Source organism: Phoxinus phoxinus (assembly GCF_949152265.1).
Source record: "Phoxinus phoxinus genome assembly, chromosome: 19".
NCBI lineage: Eukaryota > Metazoa > Chordata > Actinopteri > Cypriniformes > Leuciscidae > Phoxinus > Phoxinus phoxinus.
Window position 1 is genome coordinate 22,517,099 of NC_136894.1, and position 19,712 is coordinate 22,536,810.

The 19,712-nt window shown below is 38.5% G+C and overlaps 1 protein-coding gene across 4 annotated transcripts; it reads right to left on the reverse strand.

Moving 5' to 3' along the window:
- Positions 1-3,785: 3,785 nt before the first annotated feature.
- On the reverse strand, positions 3,786-13,722 carry mbpa (myelin basic protein a). 4 transcript variants are annotated; one of them, XM_079591686.1, is made up of 6 exons: positions 13,435-13,681; positions 11,683-11,751; positions 9,294-9,320; positions 8,983-9,003; positions 7,212-7,301; positions 3,786-5,298 (listed from the first exon to the last, which is right to left on the reverse strand). In XM_079591686.1, the coding sequence occupies exons 1-6, from the start codon at positions 13,552-13,554 to the stop codon at positions 5,248-5,250; spliced, it is 378 nt and encodes a 125-aa protein (XP_079447812.1). In that variant the 5' UTR covers positions 13,555-13,681; the 3' UTR covers positions 3,786-5,247. The 4 variants fall into 4 exon arrangements, with proteins under 4 accessions (XP_079447812.1, XP_079447811.1, XP_079447813.1 ...); XM_079591685.1 differs by having other exon boundaries at positions 3,787-5,298; positions 11,683-11,787; positions 13,435-13,722; XM_079591687.1 differs by lacking the exon at positions 7,212-7,301 and having other exon boundaries at positions 3,787-5,298; positions 11,683-11,787; positions 13,435-13,680.
- Between the last annotated feature and the right edge of the window lie 5,990 nt (positions 13,723-19,712).

Here is a 19,712-nt window from a genome sequence, read left to right on the forward strand (position 1 = left end):
TTTTGCTTGCATTCACTTAGAGAGAGTCTCCAAGTCAATGATTTTCTGTCTCCCTTCTTGTTCTTTCATCTTAATGTTTTAAGGTTTAAAGAAAATGGGCAGGTGACATGACATGCAATTTTACTGTCGTCAAAGAAACAGCCCGATCATTATTTTTGTTGTATTTTTTCATACTTTGGTTAAACAGAAAAGAACACATTTTGTCCATGAAAAAAATGCAAAAGATCTTATTCAAATTTTATAGCCATTTTAATTGTTCTGTATGAGTCTCCTCTGTACACAGTGTTGGTAGTAAGTGATTACATGTAATCTGGATTACATAATCAGATTAAAAATATGAAGTAGGCTAATTGTAATAAGATTATTATTACTTTTTAAAATATTCATAATCAAGACTAGTTACTTTTTATATTGATTATATGCTAACATGTTATGCTCACAATAGCAGTAAATTATTCATAATTCATTGATTCATTAATTCACATAATTTCTTATTTACATGCAATGCAGGGATTCCCAATGTTTTTTTTGTCTCTTTGACCTAATACGTTTACTTGAAGTTTTTAAGACTTCAAGACTTTTAAGAAATCTCCCCTGAGATTTTAAGTTAATATTATAAGTTCTGTCATGAACACCCAGTTATTTTTTATCTCAGATTCATTTTCATTGGCTTTTTAGCTTGTTATCTTCAATCACATGTGTTTTTTTGTTTCCCACAAGTCACCAGTTGTCATGGACACTCATCTTATCATCACACCTGTTCGTTATCATCTCATTATCACTGTGTATTTAAAGGGATAGTTCACTTTAAAATGAAAATTCTGTCATCATATACTCACCCTCAAGTTGTTTAGAATCTGTATCAATTTCTTTCTTCTGCTGAACACAAAGGAAGATATTTTGAACAGTTAATGGTCCCATTTTTTTTCCTACTATGGAAGTCAATGGGACCAGTTAACTGTTTGGTTACTGATATTCTTCAAAATATCTTCCTTTGAGTTCAAGAAAGAAAGTGATTCAGATTTGAAACAACTCGAGGGTGAGTATATGATGACAGAATTTTCATTTTAAAGTGAACTATCCCTTTAAGTTGCTCTGTTTCACCCTTCAGTTGTCGATTGATGTTCGTGTGTGTTTAGACACGCTGTCACTTTGTCTTTATTGTTGTGGGTTACCTGAGTTTATTTTCATTAAAGAACCCTTTTGTTCATTGAAACCCTTTTGAACTCCTCTTCATCTTGTGACAGGACAACCTACTAGTGATTGGAAGTTCTGAATCTTTATTCGAGTCATTTTGTTCATTTAACTGCATGGCTTTAAATGCTATACTTTTAACAGCCAAATTCCTCAAACACATCCATCTACGCAATCTTGATCATATTCTGAATTAAGAAACCATTATAATGCAGCCAAAGATAATTTACAGGGAACATAAATAATAACTTTACCTTCCGAGTCTTTCGTTTATTTCTCAAGTGACAAGTGCAATTCACTTTCTGTTCATGAATGAGAATGACCCATCACTACAACCTAAGAATGGAATATGCGGGTAAGTTTGCTGCAGTGGCTCAGAATAGCCACAATCTTCAGAATCTTACTGAACAGTTCTGCCGTCTAGCTGTCAACTCCGTAAAATCGCTGTTCTGGATCAGGGCGAACTACCACCACCCTGTAGACCTCACAGACTTGACTGGAGGGAAGCCATCATCAGGTGTCTGGAGAGCATCTGGCCCCAATCCAGGACAAAGCCAGACCACCACCACCCTCTACCGTGGAGCCCCCCGCAGATGGAGAGCGACCACCCGCCACGAAGGGAAGGGAAAGCGCTGACCATCGCCCCAAAAACGGTATAACCAGCGACAGTGGTAACAGAGGGAATACTAGTGGATTTAATGGATGATGGATTTGAACACAGTGGTACTACCTCCCAGCCTATCCCACCCAGTTTTATCTGTCTGCTCATCATCATCGCTGCTTCAAGACAGCAGTAAGACTGTATCATCGACTTGTTGGGAATTGGAATTACCGTTATTGATCACGTCAAGTTTCCCAGCAAGCAATAGCTGTCATTTCACCGTCTCTGTTAACTATAGACCCGATATAGTCCGCTATGAGTAACATACTTCTAGAAAAAAAAAACTTGAATTGGGTACATTTGTGGGTCGTATTTTGCCAAAATAACTTGCGAGATAAATGAAAGCTTTAGCATAAGTTCTGCCGGGAAGACTCAATTGTTACGTCACTTATTACCTTCTCATCTATCGAATCATATTGTTATACTTGTGGTTTAAAAGATTGGTACTTACACACATCTGAGTTCGCAGATGCTGACGCTTCCATTCACCTCCATCCTCCCCACCACCACCAAGACGGGTCTTTCCCTCCATCCTCCCCAACACCACCGGATGGTCTCTTACCTCCATCCTCCCCAACACCACCGGATGGTCTCTTACCTCCATCCACCCCACCACCACCAGGATGGTCCCTTCACACACCTCGCAGGGGGTCGGCTGCGCCCCAGCCTTTGTCTTCAGGCAGGATATGAAGTCCGGAACCTCGGATTGGAAGCTACGGACGGGGCCTACACCAAAGAACTCGATTGCTTGCTGGGCTGTTAATAAATGTTTAATTGTCACAGTATTTATTCTCCCGAGTCTTTCTGGTAGAAATGATATTCCATCATGTAAGCTAAGTCAACAGTGATTACAATGTGATTGGTTTTATTTCATTTCTATGCTATTTGTAGCCCACTTAGTCAAAACTGATTAATTGTGGTGTTTGGCCATGCAGGCAGCGCATGAGAGGGTATCCCATCATGTTACCAATGTCAATCATATCTACAAGATGTAAGTGTAGTTTCATGTCATGGTCAATCTGTAGTCATGATTTAGCTATTAAACTACTATTAGACGGCTTTTAGACGTCTTTTGAACGCAAAAATTGCTTGCTGGGTTACCTCTGTCACCTTCACCGCTAAGCTCAGCCAGTCCTCCAGCCCCTGGACGCCTGCAGCCCTTCATCTTTCCCGGGAACATGTGACGTGAAGCCGCAGGTCGAGCGATAGGATCCTGTGGATCCCGTCAACCTGTGGGCTCCGTCCTGGCCATCCGGTCCACCAAAGACTTTGAACTCCCCTTCATCTTCATCTTGTGACAAGTTCACAGTTCTCTGATGTCAGTTAATGGTCACATGACATGCAGGTAAACAAATAAAATACTTATAATTTTTTTTGTAAATTGTTTTATTTTAATTGTTTTTATTTTAAAATGTTTTATTTTAAATTATGATTTATTTAATAGCTTTATATTAAACTCACGAACCCCAGTCTGGGAAACCCTGGAGTAATGTAATATTTAATTCACTTGTTGTTGATTACAAAGAATGGAATATTTTCTTTCTCTTTGTATTTTTATATAAATGTGGTATATGATTATCGTATTCAAATCAATATGGTAAACAAGTTAGGTGAAAAGTAATCTAAAATAAGTCTGATTATATTACCTTAAATGTGTAATGGATTACGTTACTAACTACATTTTTTGTCATATAATTTGGAATCTGTAACCGACTACAATTTGTATGTAATCCACTCAGTACTGTCTACATAATTATGGATTTATGGACAAACAATTTCAACATATTGGCATTATGGTGTACTGAGCGTGAATTTACAAATGATCATAAAAGGTCTATGCAATTTTGTCTCTCTATTATCTGTGCAATCAAAATTCAACACACTTAGTGAGATTTTTGAGGATGAACAGATGCACAATCAAACACAGACTTGATATATTTCTGGTTCTTTATTTAACGTTACTTTATAAATAAAGGGAGGGTTAAAGATATAACATCAGTACACCTGGCCACTTCAGAATATGTGCATTATGGAAAGTGTATAGCACCATTTTGGAGACAAATCCAGCGCGGACAGGGAGAATTTTTGACCGAATGTTTATTCAGAACTATTTCAGAAACAGTACATACAGGAAGAGTCTATGAGACACGAAACAATGAACATTATTAAGACTCATGAGAAACATCACATAAATAAAAATCAGCTGAATAAACTCCATTTCACTCTTTCAGAATTCCTTTCGAAAATTTCCCACATTTTCCCTCTCACACTTTCATGTTTCCTTCCTCATTTCCCCACCAGTTGCACACCCTTTATGCTCCCAGTGACTGTTTGTCCTAGATTTCTGCTTGTCTGTTATTTAAATATTAATCCTACCTTTGGTAATTACATGAGACCTTTCTAAAAGAACATCAAAATTGCACACATAATGACGCAGACAACTTTTACAGGCTGTTTTAACACACATACTGCAGTGCAACATCCGAGGGCATACAATCCGAGCTTCATATATGCTTAGAATCTATTCCCTATAGTCCACAAAATTGTGTTTTTAGTCTTCTTTTAATGCGTGTTCCTAATTAAGAGCTAAATAACTTCTCAAATAAATCAAATTCAATATTAGGTAAATGTTCATGTATTAAAATTAAATAACATTTATTAAAATGCTCATAACACAGTAAGGAATCCTATATACAAATTCCTGGTGCAAAGTAAATAACCAATATATAATGCAACACAAGGACCACAATACACATAAACATTCACAAATACACAGCACATCACTGAGGTTGAACATTGATCTCAACAAAACCATGGATAGGCCTTTTCACTGTAGCACAAAGACTAATGTCACGCATCAAATGCTGGATAGCACACAAACAACCCATTGTGTGAGATACATCTGAGACGAATTCAGAATTATAAGATCATGGGTTTTGAATGATGGCCATTATTTTCCTACTTTTAAAGGCTCGAACAGAGAAATGTTCGATCTAGTTCTATCAACTAAGGTTAAAATCAAACCTTTTGGTTAATCTCCATTGCTGATGGATGTTTTTTGCTCTTGGAACATTTTCGAATTGGTCACTTCAACTAAATTTTGGAGGGAGACTTTCAGTATAGCAACTAGACGTATCACATCACCTGACCATTGACGGTTATTGCAGCAGTTTTGCACACATACAGTCAACACATGCTTATGAAACCCTGCAGGAATGTAAAAACAGATACTTGGATTGTATCTCTATCTAGGAAGCGAAGATGGCCAAGGTTAGTCTGTTAAACTCGCTGCGACTTGTGAAGTTATAGGGCAGAGATCCTCCCGCTCAGGTTTTTGCTTGTCGTCCGTTTCACTCTCTTCCATCTTAGTGTTTTTCTGGTCGGCGAAGGGCTCAGAAGATGGTGCTCCAGCGTTTGGGTGGAGAGCGAGATCGGCTTTCTCCCTGGGATCGGAGAGAAAACCAGTACGGTCATCAACATATCAGGTGTGTGACACAAAACCGCCTCGACACCGATGGATTATGCAAGGTCAAAATCAACGTTGCATCACCGTTAGTTCTAAAACATATTACAAAGGAATAAATGCCGAAGCGTGCAATGAAATAGCACTTAGCATCAGCAGGATGGGTGAAGGACTGAATGTTCAATGTCACAACTGGAGTCTTTAATAACAAAATGACATAATGTTGAGTCATCCATGTTGTAGGAGCATTACCCAGCTATAACAATATGCTACATTTCTAAAAGAGTGATCTGAGCACTCAGCGTTCTCTAGCTCTACAGCAAAATGGAGGTGGAGAGCCAGCCTGATTTGATTGTGTCCACTGTTCAGGAGAGATTGTCATGTGGAAAGTACAAAAGGGAGAAAAGGAAATTAGCCAAGAGAGCAGATGAGGTAGATATTTGAGCTGAACGTGAGCATCACGCTTGGATGTTGAAAGGGATCAAAATAGTGTTCAAAAATAGCATATGGACCAAATACTTGCCAATACGTACATTTATATTACTGTATCTACAACTGGTCAAATGTTTGGGGCTGTATTCAGCAAGGATGCATTAAATTAATCAAAATGTACATTTATATTGTTACAAAAGATTTCCGTTTCAAATAAATGCTGAACTTTCTTTGTTAAAACTTTTTTCCCCCACCAAAATATTGAGCAGCACAACTGTTTTCAACATTAATGATAATAAATGTTTCTTGATCGGCATTTTAGAATGATTTCTGATAGATCATGTGACACTGAAGACTGGAGTAATACGTTATTTAAAATTTTAAAAATATTTCAAAAGACTGCCACTGCTGTATTTGCTTTTCTTTAATGTCATTCTAAGCCTCTATGACTTTTTCATCAGTAATTCTTTTCACTGTTTCCACATAATGAAAGTGAATGGTGACCATGACTGTCAAGCAAGATTTTCGGTGCATACAGAGTTCAATTTCAGCCTCATACCGAGCTATCAAACAGTTTCAGAAGAGCTGAAATATAGTGCAAATATATTTTTTTTGTCTGTATAATAATGTATTTTTTTGTCTTGGTCTCTATTCACTTTCATTGTATGGACAAAAAGCACCTCAGACATGCTGACTAAAAGCTTTACTTTCCATGGACGAAAGGAAATCATACATATTTGAAAAAAAAAAATTCATGAGGATGAGTAAATTACCGAATTTTCCTTTTCATGTGAACGATTCTTTAAGAAGCAGGTGATATTTCTTAATCCACTGAAAATCAAATCTTATTGAGAATCAATGAGCACGAAGAGATGTGAATACTTTTATGCATCGCACCTGGCAAAAGTCCACAATGCTTATGTTATTATGAGGCTCTCAATGACTAACTGAATAAGCAAGGTTGGGCGCATGGTAAGACTCAACTTTCCATGAGTCCAGAATAGACGGGCCTTCTTTATAACCTGAATAAATATTGATTTTGAAAAGCTTAAGTGAATAAAAGACCCTCAATGACTGCTGAAAGACTGAACAGCCCTCACTGACAGTTTGGGTGTCATTACTTTGGTAAAAGATGGAGAATATTGGACTGGCATACCGAGGGCGACTCTGGGACAGAAGTCTCATCAAGGACATCATCAACTACTTTTTCACATGCTTCTTCAAGGACAGAGAGTGAGTTCTATGTATTCAGAAAAGCATTAATCTATGCTCCATCCTGTTATTGAGCATTTTTAATAGCCTATTACATCTCAATGTTGAAATTGCTTTCTTTGCATTTGCATGTAATTACACTTAAATGAGAATAACCTCTTTTTAAATAGCTAAAAACGAGATCTAAACTTTATAGTTTTCTCAGAGGATCTAACACTGATTTCTTTTTTTCTGCAGTTTTAGGCTCACCAGGTTGAAGATTCTGGAGAGTGTATTCTGTTCTCTTCTGCGTCTCTGAGGCGATCTAATGCTCTCCGAGCCACGCGCTGACGGGGAAGCCTAAAACACATAGTTTATGAACACAAAAAGGATACCTGCCCAGTGTTGTTTAATGATAAACTATATAAAAATATATATTTTTTGTCATATTATGTCAAACTGTGTTTTAAAACAATAGCTCAGTGATGAACATGCAGTTTGTTTTCAGCATGCTATGATATTAAAGGTGCAGTGTGTGCATGTTTTTTTTTCAAAAAAAATTTCTATGGAAAACTTTATTTCCTCCTATACTAGCTTAATAGCAGAAATAACTATGAAGGCAGGTTGATTTATCTGAAAAGCATAAATGGTATGTTTCTATCAAAATGTTTGAAAAAAAACTAAAATTTCAGTTGATGGCACAAAAATTACACACTTCACCTTTAAGGAAGTCTCAGAAATGTAAATGAACAACTGTTCATAATAATAGGTTCCTGTGTTCATAATTGCAATATAGCTTTTTTTAGATTGATGCTGCATTTCTGCACCAATGCCTATACAAATAAAGAGTGCAATAGCAGGCTGCAGCACAGAGGATGTTTGCCACATATCAAGTATTATGGGGCGATTTAGAGTGCAGCAAATGGACAATCATATTTACATATTTTGATCTACCATAGGAAATGTTGTACACAAAACAAAAATTTTGCCCGCCAAATAAACTTTTTTTTTTGTGTGTGTGTGTGTGTGTGTGTGTGTATCAGTTATTAATGTCCAAAATGCATCCAATGCTGCATGCCTGCTTTTTGCATGCCTTTATGTGTTGGAGCCTGTGGAGTTAAACAACACGTGACTAAAACACAGGGGGCACTGGTGAGTCAGTGAATCAGGACCTGGGAGGGGAGTAGAAGGGTTGGAGAGGAATACTGTATGAGTTTATGGGGGGAGTGAACAGTTTGAAGACCCCTAGAGAGAAAGCGGTTTTACCGGCTGCGACTCAGAAAAAGTCTCGCTGTCTCAAAGTCATCAAGAAGCAGAGAGTCGCTCTGGGTCAGGAGAAAAGCCATCATAAAAAAAAGAGCGCAACAATCAAGACAAAAAAAAACAGTAGAAAGAAAGAAAGAAAGGAAGAAAGAAAGAAAGAAAGAAAGAAAGAAAGAAAGAAAGAAAGAAAGAAAGAAAGAAACTGAAAAATAGCTGTATAATCATTTCAGTGCCTGAGATCACTCTTTTATAGTATAGCTGAAAGCTATGGAAATTCATAATCACATGATGGATTAGGATAAAATTACTACAGAATTCTTAAGTAATGGCTATTTCATGCATTTTGGCATGAGAGTGTGCCTTAATAAGGGAAATATATAAAAACAATTTAGTGTGGCTAAATTGAAACCACAGTGCAGTAATGCTTTTTAAACTCCACCAAGAAACAGGCTTAAATTTGGCCCTCAAAAACACTAAAAATGTGATCAGTCAGGAGCTTTGTGGAAAATGAACCCACTCAACCTCATAAAAAAACTTTTCCCACAGGTTAACGAGAAGATCGCATGAAGCGCAGCGAAAAGTTCAGCAGCTGTAATTAGAGCGATGCATTGGTTAATTCACAAAGAAGAGAACAAATGAGGAAACGCGACAGATCTACTGTATTAGAAATGAGACACGAGACAGGAAGGCTTCCAGCAATCAGCCAATCAGATCTGTTTATGCGGGTGTCTGTGAATGCAAATGTGAATGTGAATCACGTCAAGGATGAGTGACGTACCAGGCCCAATAGTTCTCTCCACTGCAAATGAAAAAAAAAAAGAAACAATGTAGAATGATTCATTTTTTTTTTCTTAGAGGTCATTTTAATTTCATTGCTGGGCATGAGAGGGCAAAGAAAATATTCGTGGGTCAAACCTATTCTATCAGCTAGCATGGCCTAATAGAGTGTTATGAATATCACAGTGTTGCTCTGTTACTATTTATACCCCGAGCACTGCATATTTAACTATAAACGATTGCAAATCAATATACCAAGAGCATTAAAAAAAAGGGATTAGATATATGCCAAGAGAAAAATGTGAGACTTACCCTTGACTTGGGACGAGGAGAGGACACCTTTCAAGAAACAAATTGAAAGTTTTAGTTAGAGAACATTTTATGTATTCAAAAGGCACAGCCACAGCTTTTAATGAAGATACGCCTGAGCATTATATAACGAGACACTGCGTTATCCAGTGTAATACAAACAAGATAAGCAATGCTTGAACAAAGACTTTTCATTTTAAAGATGTTTACATGAGCCGTTCATTATGCTTCCTGCAGTTCAGATGAATAATGAAGGCAGAGCCTGTATCTTTTTAATGAACGAGTCCACACAACTGAGGAGCAACTAGTGCAATTAGTGTTTCTTAGAAAAACATGTTAAATTTAATTTAATGGGGAAGTTATAGTTTCCGCAGAACCGTTTTTGTGTTTTTCAGGGGAAAATTAAAGAAAATTAGTATGATATAAGACTACATGCTGGTTCGTGATCAGCTCATATCACCTGAAAGGGGAATTTCATATTTACACATCACATCTGACATCACAAATTGTTTTTTTTGTTTTTCAATGTGAAGAAGGTGATGGTAAAGAGGACAATCACTAGAAAACATATTTGCTCTGTCCGTTAAAAGTTTCCGAACAAGAGTATATTCTCGCTTTTTAATCTGAAACAGTGACTTTCAAAGAGTGACTCATTCTTTAGGGTGTAAAAAAACTAAAAACCTGACAGCCGTGGTAGCAACATTTTAGGTTTTACTTATTTAACTTAAATTTACAGTAAAAAAAAAAAAAAACTGTATAATGTTATACCAACCTATACTAATATCTGTTTTGTATTGTAATACACTGACAAGCACCAAAACCAGGTGGTGATGAGACAGCAACGTGATGAATCAAAGCTCATCACAAGCAGCTTTGCCACAAGCTGAGAATGTAATTACTAATATATAAAAGGTGCAGTTTCATTCACACAAATACTAAACACCATGGTAACCCACATCACTAAAGTGACGCATAAACATTATTTTATCAACAGAAGATGTAACACAAAACCTGTATGTACAACTGATTAGAAAAACTATGAAACACATTTTTACAGTAAAACCATGATATTTTTTTTTACAGTGTACTGTACATAGCAGAGAATCTGCCCCACTTTATATGAAGTGTCTTTAACAACTGTGCTCTAACATCTAAATTAATCATTTAATACAATGCACTTATTGTGTACGTACATATTTTAACATTACTTATACAGGCATGTAATTACAGCTGTAATTCATTACGTCTATAATTACACTGTTGACCCTTCCCTTACACCTCAACCCAACCTTAAATCTTCCCAAACCACCCGTATCCCACCTCCATTCTATAAAAAGTGTTTTGCAATACAATATGAACACAAAAAGTACAATGTACTTATTTTTTTATGTTAGTACATAGTAGTTAAGAACTCTTAATATAAAGTGTGCAGAGAATCTAACACTAGTGATGTAATTGTGTGTAATGTCGTCTGTGTGACAGAAAAACAAGTCTGGACTATTGTAGCAAAGAAAACATGACATGAACATGACGACTAACTTGGCCTGCGAACTTAGACGGCAAATGGCCAGACACAATGTGGCATGTCTAGGACGAAAGCTGTCTGGAAGTTGCCTTTTGTTTTGTTTGCCTTATTGATTATTTTGGTTTGCTCTTAAGTAGTCTTTATCAACTATCTATGCTCTTTCTTCTTTCTATATTTGACCTGATTCGTTGAATGAGGCTATGTTGTCGTGCTGCTCGGTGCTTCGAAAACGGTAACAACCTCTTTGGATCAGTGGGAGCTAAAGATGAGAACATAGGGGGGTGTGAAAATATCATTCTCATGTCTCGAGATGAACTGATTTCTTTTCTGGGAATAGATTCTATTGTTAGTTTCACATGAAGTTTGGGACTTGTGAAACAAATCCATGCCAGCACTCAATCGCAATGTTTCCACCAAAATTACCCGGAACAATTTGTCCCAGGAACTCTTCCCCCACCAGACCTGTTGCTGTTTGTGTTTCTATCGTGGTCTAAAGTACCGTGAAGATTAGGCAAATTAGTCCGGTGACGTAGGACTGTGTGTCACTTTCCAGTTTCCGCTGGATTTCATCCTCCGCAAATAAGCTTAATAAAGCCTCAACCTCGTTGTCAGTCTATCGGTCGTATTTTTTAAACTCCATTGTTGATTTGAATAGCAAACAACTCTTAATACATGCACCGCAACAGAATGGTGGTTGAAATAAAATGCTGCGTGAAATCAACCAATCAACCAGCATGTTCAACGCCCAAATCTACCTCTCGAGCAGGGACTTTCTGAGGGGGGGATTTTTACCCGGAACTTCAATGTCCCTATAGTTCCTGGGGAAAGTTCCTGCGGTGGAAACACCGCTTTAGATACTGTACTTACAAAGCTCCTGAAGAAATGCACCACAGGGTTGACATCTCCACGACGACGGGTGGAAGAGTGGTGGGGTCTCTGTGGAGAGGAGGATAGATGACCACGAAATGAGCCCTTCAAATAAATGAAAGAGAAATGTCGAGAGTCAAGGTGTAACATGGATTATGACGACAACTTCTTGAACTGGAAATTCAACCAATAAAGTTTTTTAAAAATGATGGTAACACTTTATTTTGTTGGTCTCCTTTAGACATTCTGTTGACTATAAGGAATGTTGCACCTACACGTCAACTACTGTACATTGGAGTATTAGACTGTCTTAATATCTGCTAACATGATGGTCCCCAACAGACATTCTACTGACTATAAGTCGTTTTGTACATGTCCACTTATGCTACTGACCTCACTGTAAAAATGAATTGTTAAAAAAGAAAGTAACCTGGTTGCCACAAAATGTTAAGTTCATTGAAAATAAAAAATGTAGTTAAAACAAACTCAAAATATGATGTTCTCTGAACCACATTAATAATATAAGTTGATTTGACAAAAGAAAAAAAGTTGTGATAAAACAATTTTTTTACAGTGACAGTCTATATACTCAACTACTCTAATGAGAGTTCGTTGACATAAGTGCTACATTAAAGAACAATATAATTTATAAATAAGACAATAGAATGTCTAAAGGTGATCATCAAAATGAAGTGAAACCAATTTAATAACATTCCCAATCCAAATTTTACATTTCTGTGACAAAAGCTAACCATGAGAAAACATAGACGAGGCAAAACTGGAAATAAAAATATCATGCTAATCTAAATTTATCTATGCATATAAATTGATGTTCTTTGAACATTAAAATGAGCATGCAACAAGGAGGTATATGAGTGTCAGTAGATAAAGCTCTACCTAGAGGAAGTAAGTGAATTGCACTTTACTGCCAGAACAGAAAACCCCTATCATATCTCTTGCACTGCAAACAACTGTGTCCAAAGATTCTTAATGTTGTAAGGATTCATTGTCCCCCCCCTCCCCCGCCCCAAAGCAATTTGCTTTGATCAATTGCTGCTAAAGAAGTTAAAAAAAATTATCATTATTGTTATTAGTTGCTGAAGCAGAATGAAAAGTGTTTGATAATTCATAATTTTTAAAAAGATAGATTCAGCTACAGTGTATTTGTTCAGGATTTAAGACCAAATTCTTTGTTTAAATGCTCCGTAAAATAAGACTAAAATAATTTTCTTATTTGGTAATATGAATTGAACGTATGAAAGTATGGTTTATGAAATGTTCTGAGAGACAAAAAAAATCTATATATGACATTTCACTGATATATGATTTACATTAATGTACAAATTGTACATTATTTATTGATATATACAGCATTGGGTGGCAAATAAACCAAATAGTAGGATTTAAATTATGAGCGTTAACATAATACTTTGGCAAACTGCATGCATAGTGCTGCAGAATTCAACCAGTGCAGAGAATAGGAGAATTACGTATTTCGGTAATGCAAGCTAAAATGAGATGAGAAGAGGCAGCCTATTTGCAGTACAGATGAATTTGAACTTCACACTCCATAAAAAACCTCTCCAGACCCAAGAGTATTGCATCCCAATGAATTCAACACAAATGCAATCACCACTGAGTCCTAAACTATATTCGAATTCAGCTTCTCAATATGATCCAGTATTTACCCCAAAGAATTGAGCAAGAAGTTGTCGTTGACCATGACAATGTTTGAAATAAAAAACGACTCACTTTTCCCTTTTTCTTTTTGTCTCCTCCAAAGAACCTGCCAATCTGATCCAGGAGACCAGGGGCCTTCTTCTTCCTGCCCAGCCCGAATGGGCTTTGTCCAGAGGTGCTTGCAGTGGCCATTCTAGGTGTTGATCTGTTTGGTGGTCTACAGTCTGGACGGCCCACGAATGTCCTTCTCAACTCAATCCAAATTCCGCTCTGGGGACGCTCTGCAAACCTTCTCGATAGTCTTCGGCGCTTCTAAAGAAGAAGGGCTGGCCTTTGAAGGTGTCGTCCCCTCCGTTGCATGGCATCACGGGAGATGAGGTGGGTCTGTAATAGCGTCAGTGATTCTGGGCTGGTGCCAGGCATTCTTTCGAGCCCTATGTGCCCGCGGAGGGTGTCACTACCCTGCTCTCTGATAAAAGGAGCTGCTATTGTTCTAGTCCACATCTGCCTCGACTTGGGTCAAGCACAACAAGGCCTGTCTATGAGAAAGAACCAGAGCGCAGTGAAGAACGGCTTCGGCACAATCAAACCATTGTTGTGATGACTCATGTTCATTATACAAATAGTTTACATTGAGAAATGACATATGGTACATTGCAACGTATAGGGTTTGGAATTGTTCGCTGCAGACACATATTGCCACGTTCCATTAACGCAATATGATAAAGCACGTCTCCAGACTTTTAAGAAACACAGACACACCCTGATGATGTCATGCTACCGTTGAAGCAACACGCCTTCTTTTATTTCGAAATGCTGTGAACTAGTTCTTGGACTGATTTCTTGAAGTAAGTGTTGTAATTTGTGCAACCTGACCTCGCCGGTGCAATCTGCACTCGCCCACTCATTCTGTTCCCTCCACGTCCTGAAATATTCACAAAATTAATTTTCAATGACTTTGCAATTCATTAACCAACCGCTGTGTGTGACACTCAGCATGGTTCCCTCCGTGCTTTTCAGAGAAACATTATGATCACACAGAAAAATCTGTCTATGTTGAGGGTGAAGTGCTGCTGAAAATGCTGTTGGCTTTAGCCTGTTTTTTTCCAACTTTCTTTCAAACAATTGGCAGTTGTTTGTGCTGCGAGTTTGGCCAGAGAACAAAGGCCACAGTGTGCTGTAGTAAAAAAATATGCTGCTTTTATTATTTCTTCATTCATTTTTAAAAATGTATTCTCTTTTGTTGTTGTTGTACTATCTGTTGCAAAAACAGAAATGTCTGATAAACGAAGGCTTTTTCTTTCCCTGTGTGATCACCCAGATGTGAGGCTGCAATTTCCTTTGTCATCAAAATGTTTTCCACACGGTCATTAGTAGAGGAAATTCATTCAAATATGCATAAGCTAAAATAATGAGGCATATGTGAAATAGCTCAGGAAACTAACACAGCGTAGGCAGAAATGTTGCACGGACTTTGTACATCTAGTCAATTTCATATTCCATCAAATCTAGGCCTGCAGTAATTTAAAAATTATGCCGTATGACTCAAAATGGAAAGCTGAGGCTAGATAAAGCTAAATGTTGTAAATGCATCTCATGTATTTAAAATAAAATGTTCAAATATCTTTACTCTTTATGATTTCTCTTTCTAATATGTAGTTATAGACTGTTTATTTGCTTATCTCTGCATGTTAAAATATAAGTAAATTTTGAGTAATGAAAAATCTACATAAATGTGCGACATAAATTGATTTGAACACATATCCTCTAGCATAGACATTGCAGAGCATTACAACAACACATAGGCCTATTGGATTGAAAATTGAAGATTAAATAATGCAGGACACATGGCCAAAGAATCTTTTTACACATATGTTGGTGATGAATGATACAATTTTTAAATTTTTAGTATTATTCAAATTGAACATTTGAAATAGATTATATAGGAACCTGAAAATCTGCGCTATACAGTTATAAGGATACGTGAGTGGAATTAAACACAAACCAATTTCCACATGTTTTCAGTTGTTTATCACTGTATATGCAGTGCATACATTTGTGTGATTATACTGTGAGCTGTTGAGAACACATCGAGTATCTGCAGAAGTGCACGGCATCCACTCAAAACATGCCCTTCACAAAGTCTATGCACATATTCAACTAAGTTAGCCTGACCTCTCAGTCTCAATTTATAGCAAACCCTGCATCTCTATAAATGGTGCTAGAAGCTTGTGCTTGTTCACTCTGACCAGTCCACAGAAGCTCATCTGTTGGCCGAAGGGCTGGCTATCCACAAACCTCCCACTGCTCTTTAAGATATCAGTGCAGGAATGCAGGGAGTGGGCAGGTTGCACTTCAAGTGCCCTTGTGTTGAAGACGAGAGGCTTTGTTGCTCAGAAAGGGGTGAAAGAGACATGAGCAAACAATACAATTCTTGATGTTCTCTTGTGGGATACAAACATGGGAGAGAGCCCAAAACAACGAGAAGTATGCAGATCACGATCAAGACGCCCACAGAGCAGCTTTGGCCCGACCACCACTTCCATTTGCTATAGAGAAGTCATTGTGAAAATGACTGTAGACCAACACTTGTGTGTAGTTTAAACAGTTATTTCGCTGAAAAAGTCATAATTATCTTCAATTGAAATACAAGATGGCATGATTGATGTTCACAGATAGTAAGTTGTGTCTACAAATCCATGAGACCAAGCTAAATGCCAAACAAAAAAAATCCCTGGATGTTGTGTTGGTTACATGTAGAGTACATTTAGTACAGACTATACAGATTTTTACTTTTACCCCCATACAAATTATATTTTCAACAGCCTGTGCTTTAGTGGAAGACCTTTTGTCCAAAGAAACTCACACGCTCAATGTCACTAATGAATATAAATAAAATAAATTATTTAAAAACACTTTAATTTTTATTTAAATTAATCTTTGATTGAAATGTTAAAAAAAAAAAAAAAAAAATCCTATTAACCATAAATATAGTTCATGGAGAAAAAGTGGAACTACATTAAAATTGAACTGTACTAATCTTTGTTACAGAGTTTTTGCCCATGCATGGCGGTGCCAAGTGTGAGGGCATGATATTGTTGTGACATTAAACAAATGGCAGCATTATGCTTATGTCCAGCATTGAGAGAGGATGCCAAGAGTTGATGGAATCATTGGCGGCCTATCACTGAGGCATTAGCATTGCTTTGTTTACTCGCCAGAAGGAACAATTAGGACAGGCCCCCGGCACACTGAGATCAGATATACCAAGGACAAAGTGCATAGAGTAGTTCTGGTTTGTTGTTGCTGCTGTATTGCTGAATATATTTTTAGACTATTCAAAGCTTATTCAAAAATGTTTAGTGAAATTTTCCACATTAGTACACAGCAACATCAACAAAAATGCTTTTGTTTCATTTAAAAAAGAAGCTTTTTAAGGAACTTGTCTGTGATTCCAAGTAATTAATCAAGTATATGTCCAAAATCTCTCATTTAAGCTGTTGAGCATTCACAATAGTTATTCTTCATGACACCACAGTACAGAGATGCAGGAGGGAAGAGGTTGCGGTTACCAGCGGACATGTGAGACATCAACACCTTCCGGTGGCCACATTGATGAAGGATTGTGTATCCGTTGCTAGAAATCAACAATACATGAGTGGCAGGCAGTGTGACATATGGCATGACATAAGAGTTTGTCTATGGGATGTGTACAGGACATTGAGGGTTGTGTTACAGAATTACAGCTTTACTGGGTGAGTGCTGCCACAGACTTACACAATTGAGTCTTTGTAGCGTAATTCAAGCTGGTTTGTTCTTCACATTTGTTATTCTGTGACTCAGAAACCCTTGATTTTTAAATTTCATATGTTAATCACTCCTCTTATTGTGCCCTTATTATTATTATTTTTTGTTAGATATTGCAGAAAGTACAGTGTGTGCATTATGCATTAAAAGCTAAAAAATACTTGTCAAACTCTTACAGTGTATACTCGCATTCTGTTTTCTGTACACAAATAGTTTGGTTCTAAACAGAATTCACTCGTAAAAAAAAATCAGATAGTGACAACCAAATGTTTAAAGGGGTCCTATTATGTCCTTTTACGAAGTCTTGATTTTGGGGGTGGGCTAGAATATGTTTTCATGCTTGATTGTTTAAAAAACGCATTATTTTTACATTATTACAGTTTGCCCCCCCCCCCCCCCCCCCAGTCTGGTTGAACGCATTGTTTTCGTTGAAGCCCCTCCTTCAGAAATACAAAATGTGTTGTGATAGAATAGAATGAGGCATTTATATAGCGCTTTCGTATGTACTACTGTACACCCAAAGCGCTTTACAAATCAGGGGATCTCTCCTCAACCACCACCAGTGTGAGCATCCACTTGGATGATGCGACGGCAGCGACAGTACAACTGCGCCAGTGCGCTCACCACACACCAGATATAGGTGAAGAGAGGAGAGAGAGTGATAGGGCCAATTCAATGGATGGGGATTATAAGGAGGCCATGATTGGTAAGGGCCAATGAGTGGAATGTGGCCAGGACACCAGGGTTACATCACTACTCTTTACGAGAAATGCCATGGGATTTTTAATGACCAGAGAGAGTCAGGACCTCGGTTTAACGTCTCATCCGAAGGACAGTGCTCGTTACAGTATAGTTTCCCCATCACTACACTGGGGCGTAAGGACCCACACAGACCATGGGTGAGCACCCCCTGCTGGCCTCACTAACACCTCTTCCAGCAGCAACCTGATTTTCTCAGGAGTCTCCCGTCCAGGTACTAACCAGGCTCAGCCCTGCTTAGCTTCAGTGGGCTACCAGTCTTGGGCTACAGGGTGATATTGCTGCTGGCAACCATGATGGGTTAGCTGGCCTAGTATGTTGTGTTTGGCAGTGCTTTTCGCGTGTTCGGGAAATGTCATGGCCCTGCAAAAACGCGAGCTCTACTCAGATTGACAATGGCATCAATTTCAAACCATTTCGGCCCGATTCAGACCCTGACAATGTTAACGACCAAGAGGATTGTGCTGAACGGATTTCAAGCATGGACTTTGCAAGCATGGATTTCACAGGACGTTTCAGAGTGGTACGTGTTTTTTGGTCATTTTCTTATAGATGCGATTGTCACGGGGTGACAAATAATCCCCGGAACTGATTCCACCAGAGAAGTGTTCCCGCCGGGGCACTTTCAGTGTAACACTGTCCCCGGGCCGGTGTGTGTGTCTGTTGTCATGACAACTAAACGGCAGATTGGCAACAGGTGTGGGGACTTCACTTTGAGTGTCTGATTGAGGCCACGCCAGCATTTTGAGAGGATAAAACACAAGGGGAAGAGAAGGTTGGTGTTGTTGTTTCTTCTCCGTTGATCTGGAGTGTTCTCTCTCCGTGTGGGCTTGTTGTTTCTTTGTCTTCCCCCGTCGATCTGGTGTGGTTCTCTCCCGTGGGGAAAAGTTTGTAGAGTGTTGCAGCTGAAGGATCATCGTGAAAGAAGAGGATTGTTGCTTGTGGGATCCGAGGGCAGTTGTGAAGAGTGGAATTCGTCGTCTGGACTGGGAAAGAGTGAGATGAGTGATTGACAAATTGAATCTCATAAACGCATGTTTTCTACACTAAATTGGATACTGGTTTGAAGTGCTTGGATCACGTTGTATACATCGCACTGAGTGAAATATACTGATTCCTTGTCGATCTCTAGCCTCCCCCTCGGCCATTGAAACCAGCAAAGTGAAGCCGCTTGTAGTGGTGAGGAAATTATTCACCGCATCTGTCCCAACTCTGACTATCGTCGGCTCTTCAGATCGAGACCTCTGGGTGAGTGTTGGCCTTACTTTGCACTTGAAGAGTGGATTTGTAGTGCTGAAATTGACGTTTCCCATCACGTTGCATGTTTGGAATTGGACTGTCGTGTGTGTGTGGAAGATTTACCTTTTATCGCCGTGCACTCCCCATGTGTTATGCTGGTCTACCGTCCATCATAAGAGTCTAGCAAGATCGATTGCAGTCACCTGTTGGATGTCAGAAGGAAAAGCCCCCGTGCGCACACTACACGTGAGAACTGCTTTCCTCTGCTTGAAGTTTATGCTGTCTGTCCCAGTGAGAACCCTGCTCAGCTTATGACTTTGTCTCCTGCCACCCATGTGAGAGCTGTTCACCTCTATTTGAAGTGTTGATTCCGTCTGTTCCAGCGAATGTCGCTCAGCTTGTGACTTTGTCCCCTGCCACACACGTGAGAACTGCTTACCTCTGTTTGAAGTTTATGCTGCCTGTCCCAGTGAGAGCCCGGCTCAGCTTATGACTCTGTCTCCTGCCACCCTTGTGAGAGCTGTTCACCTCTATTCGAAGTGTTG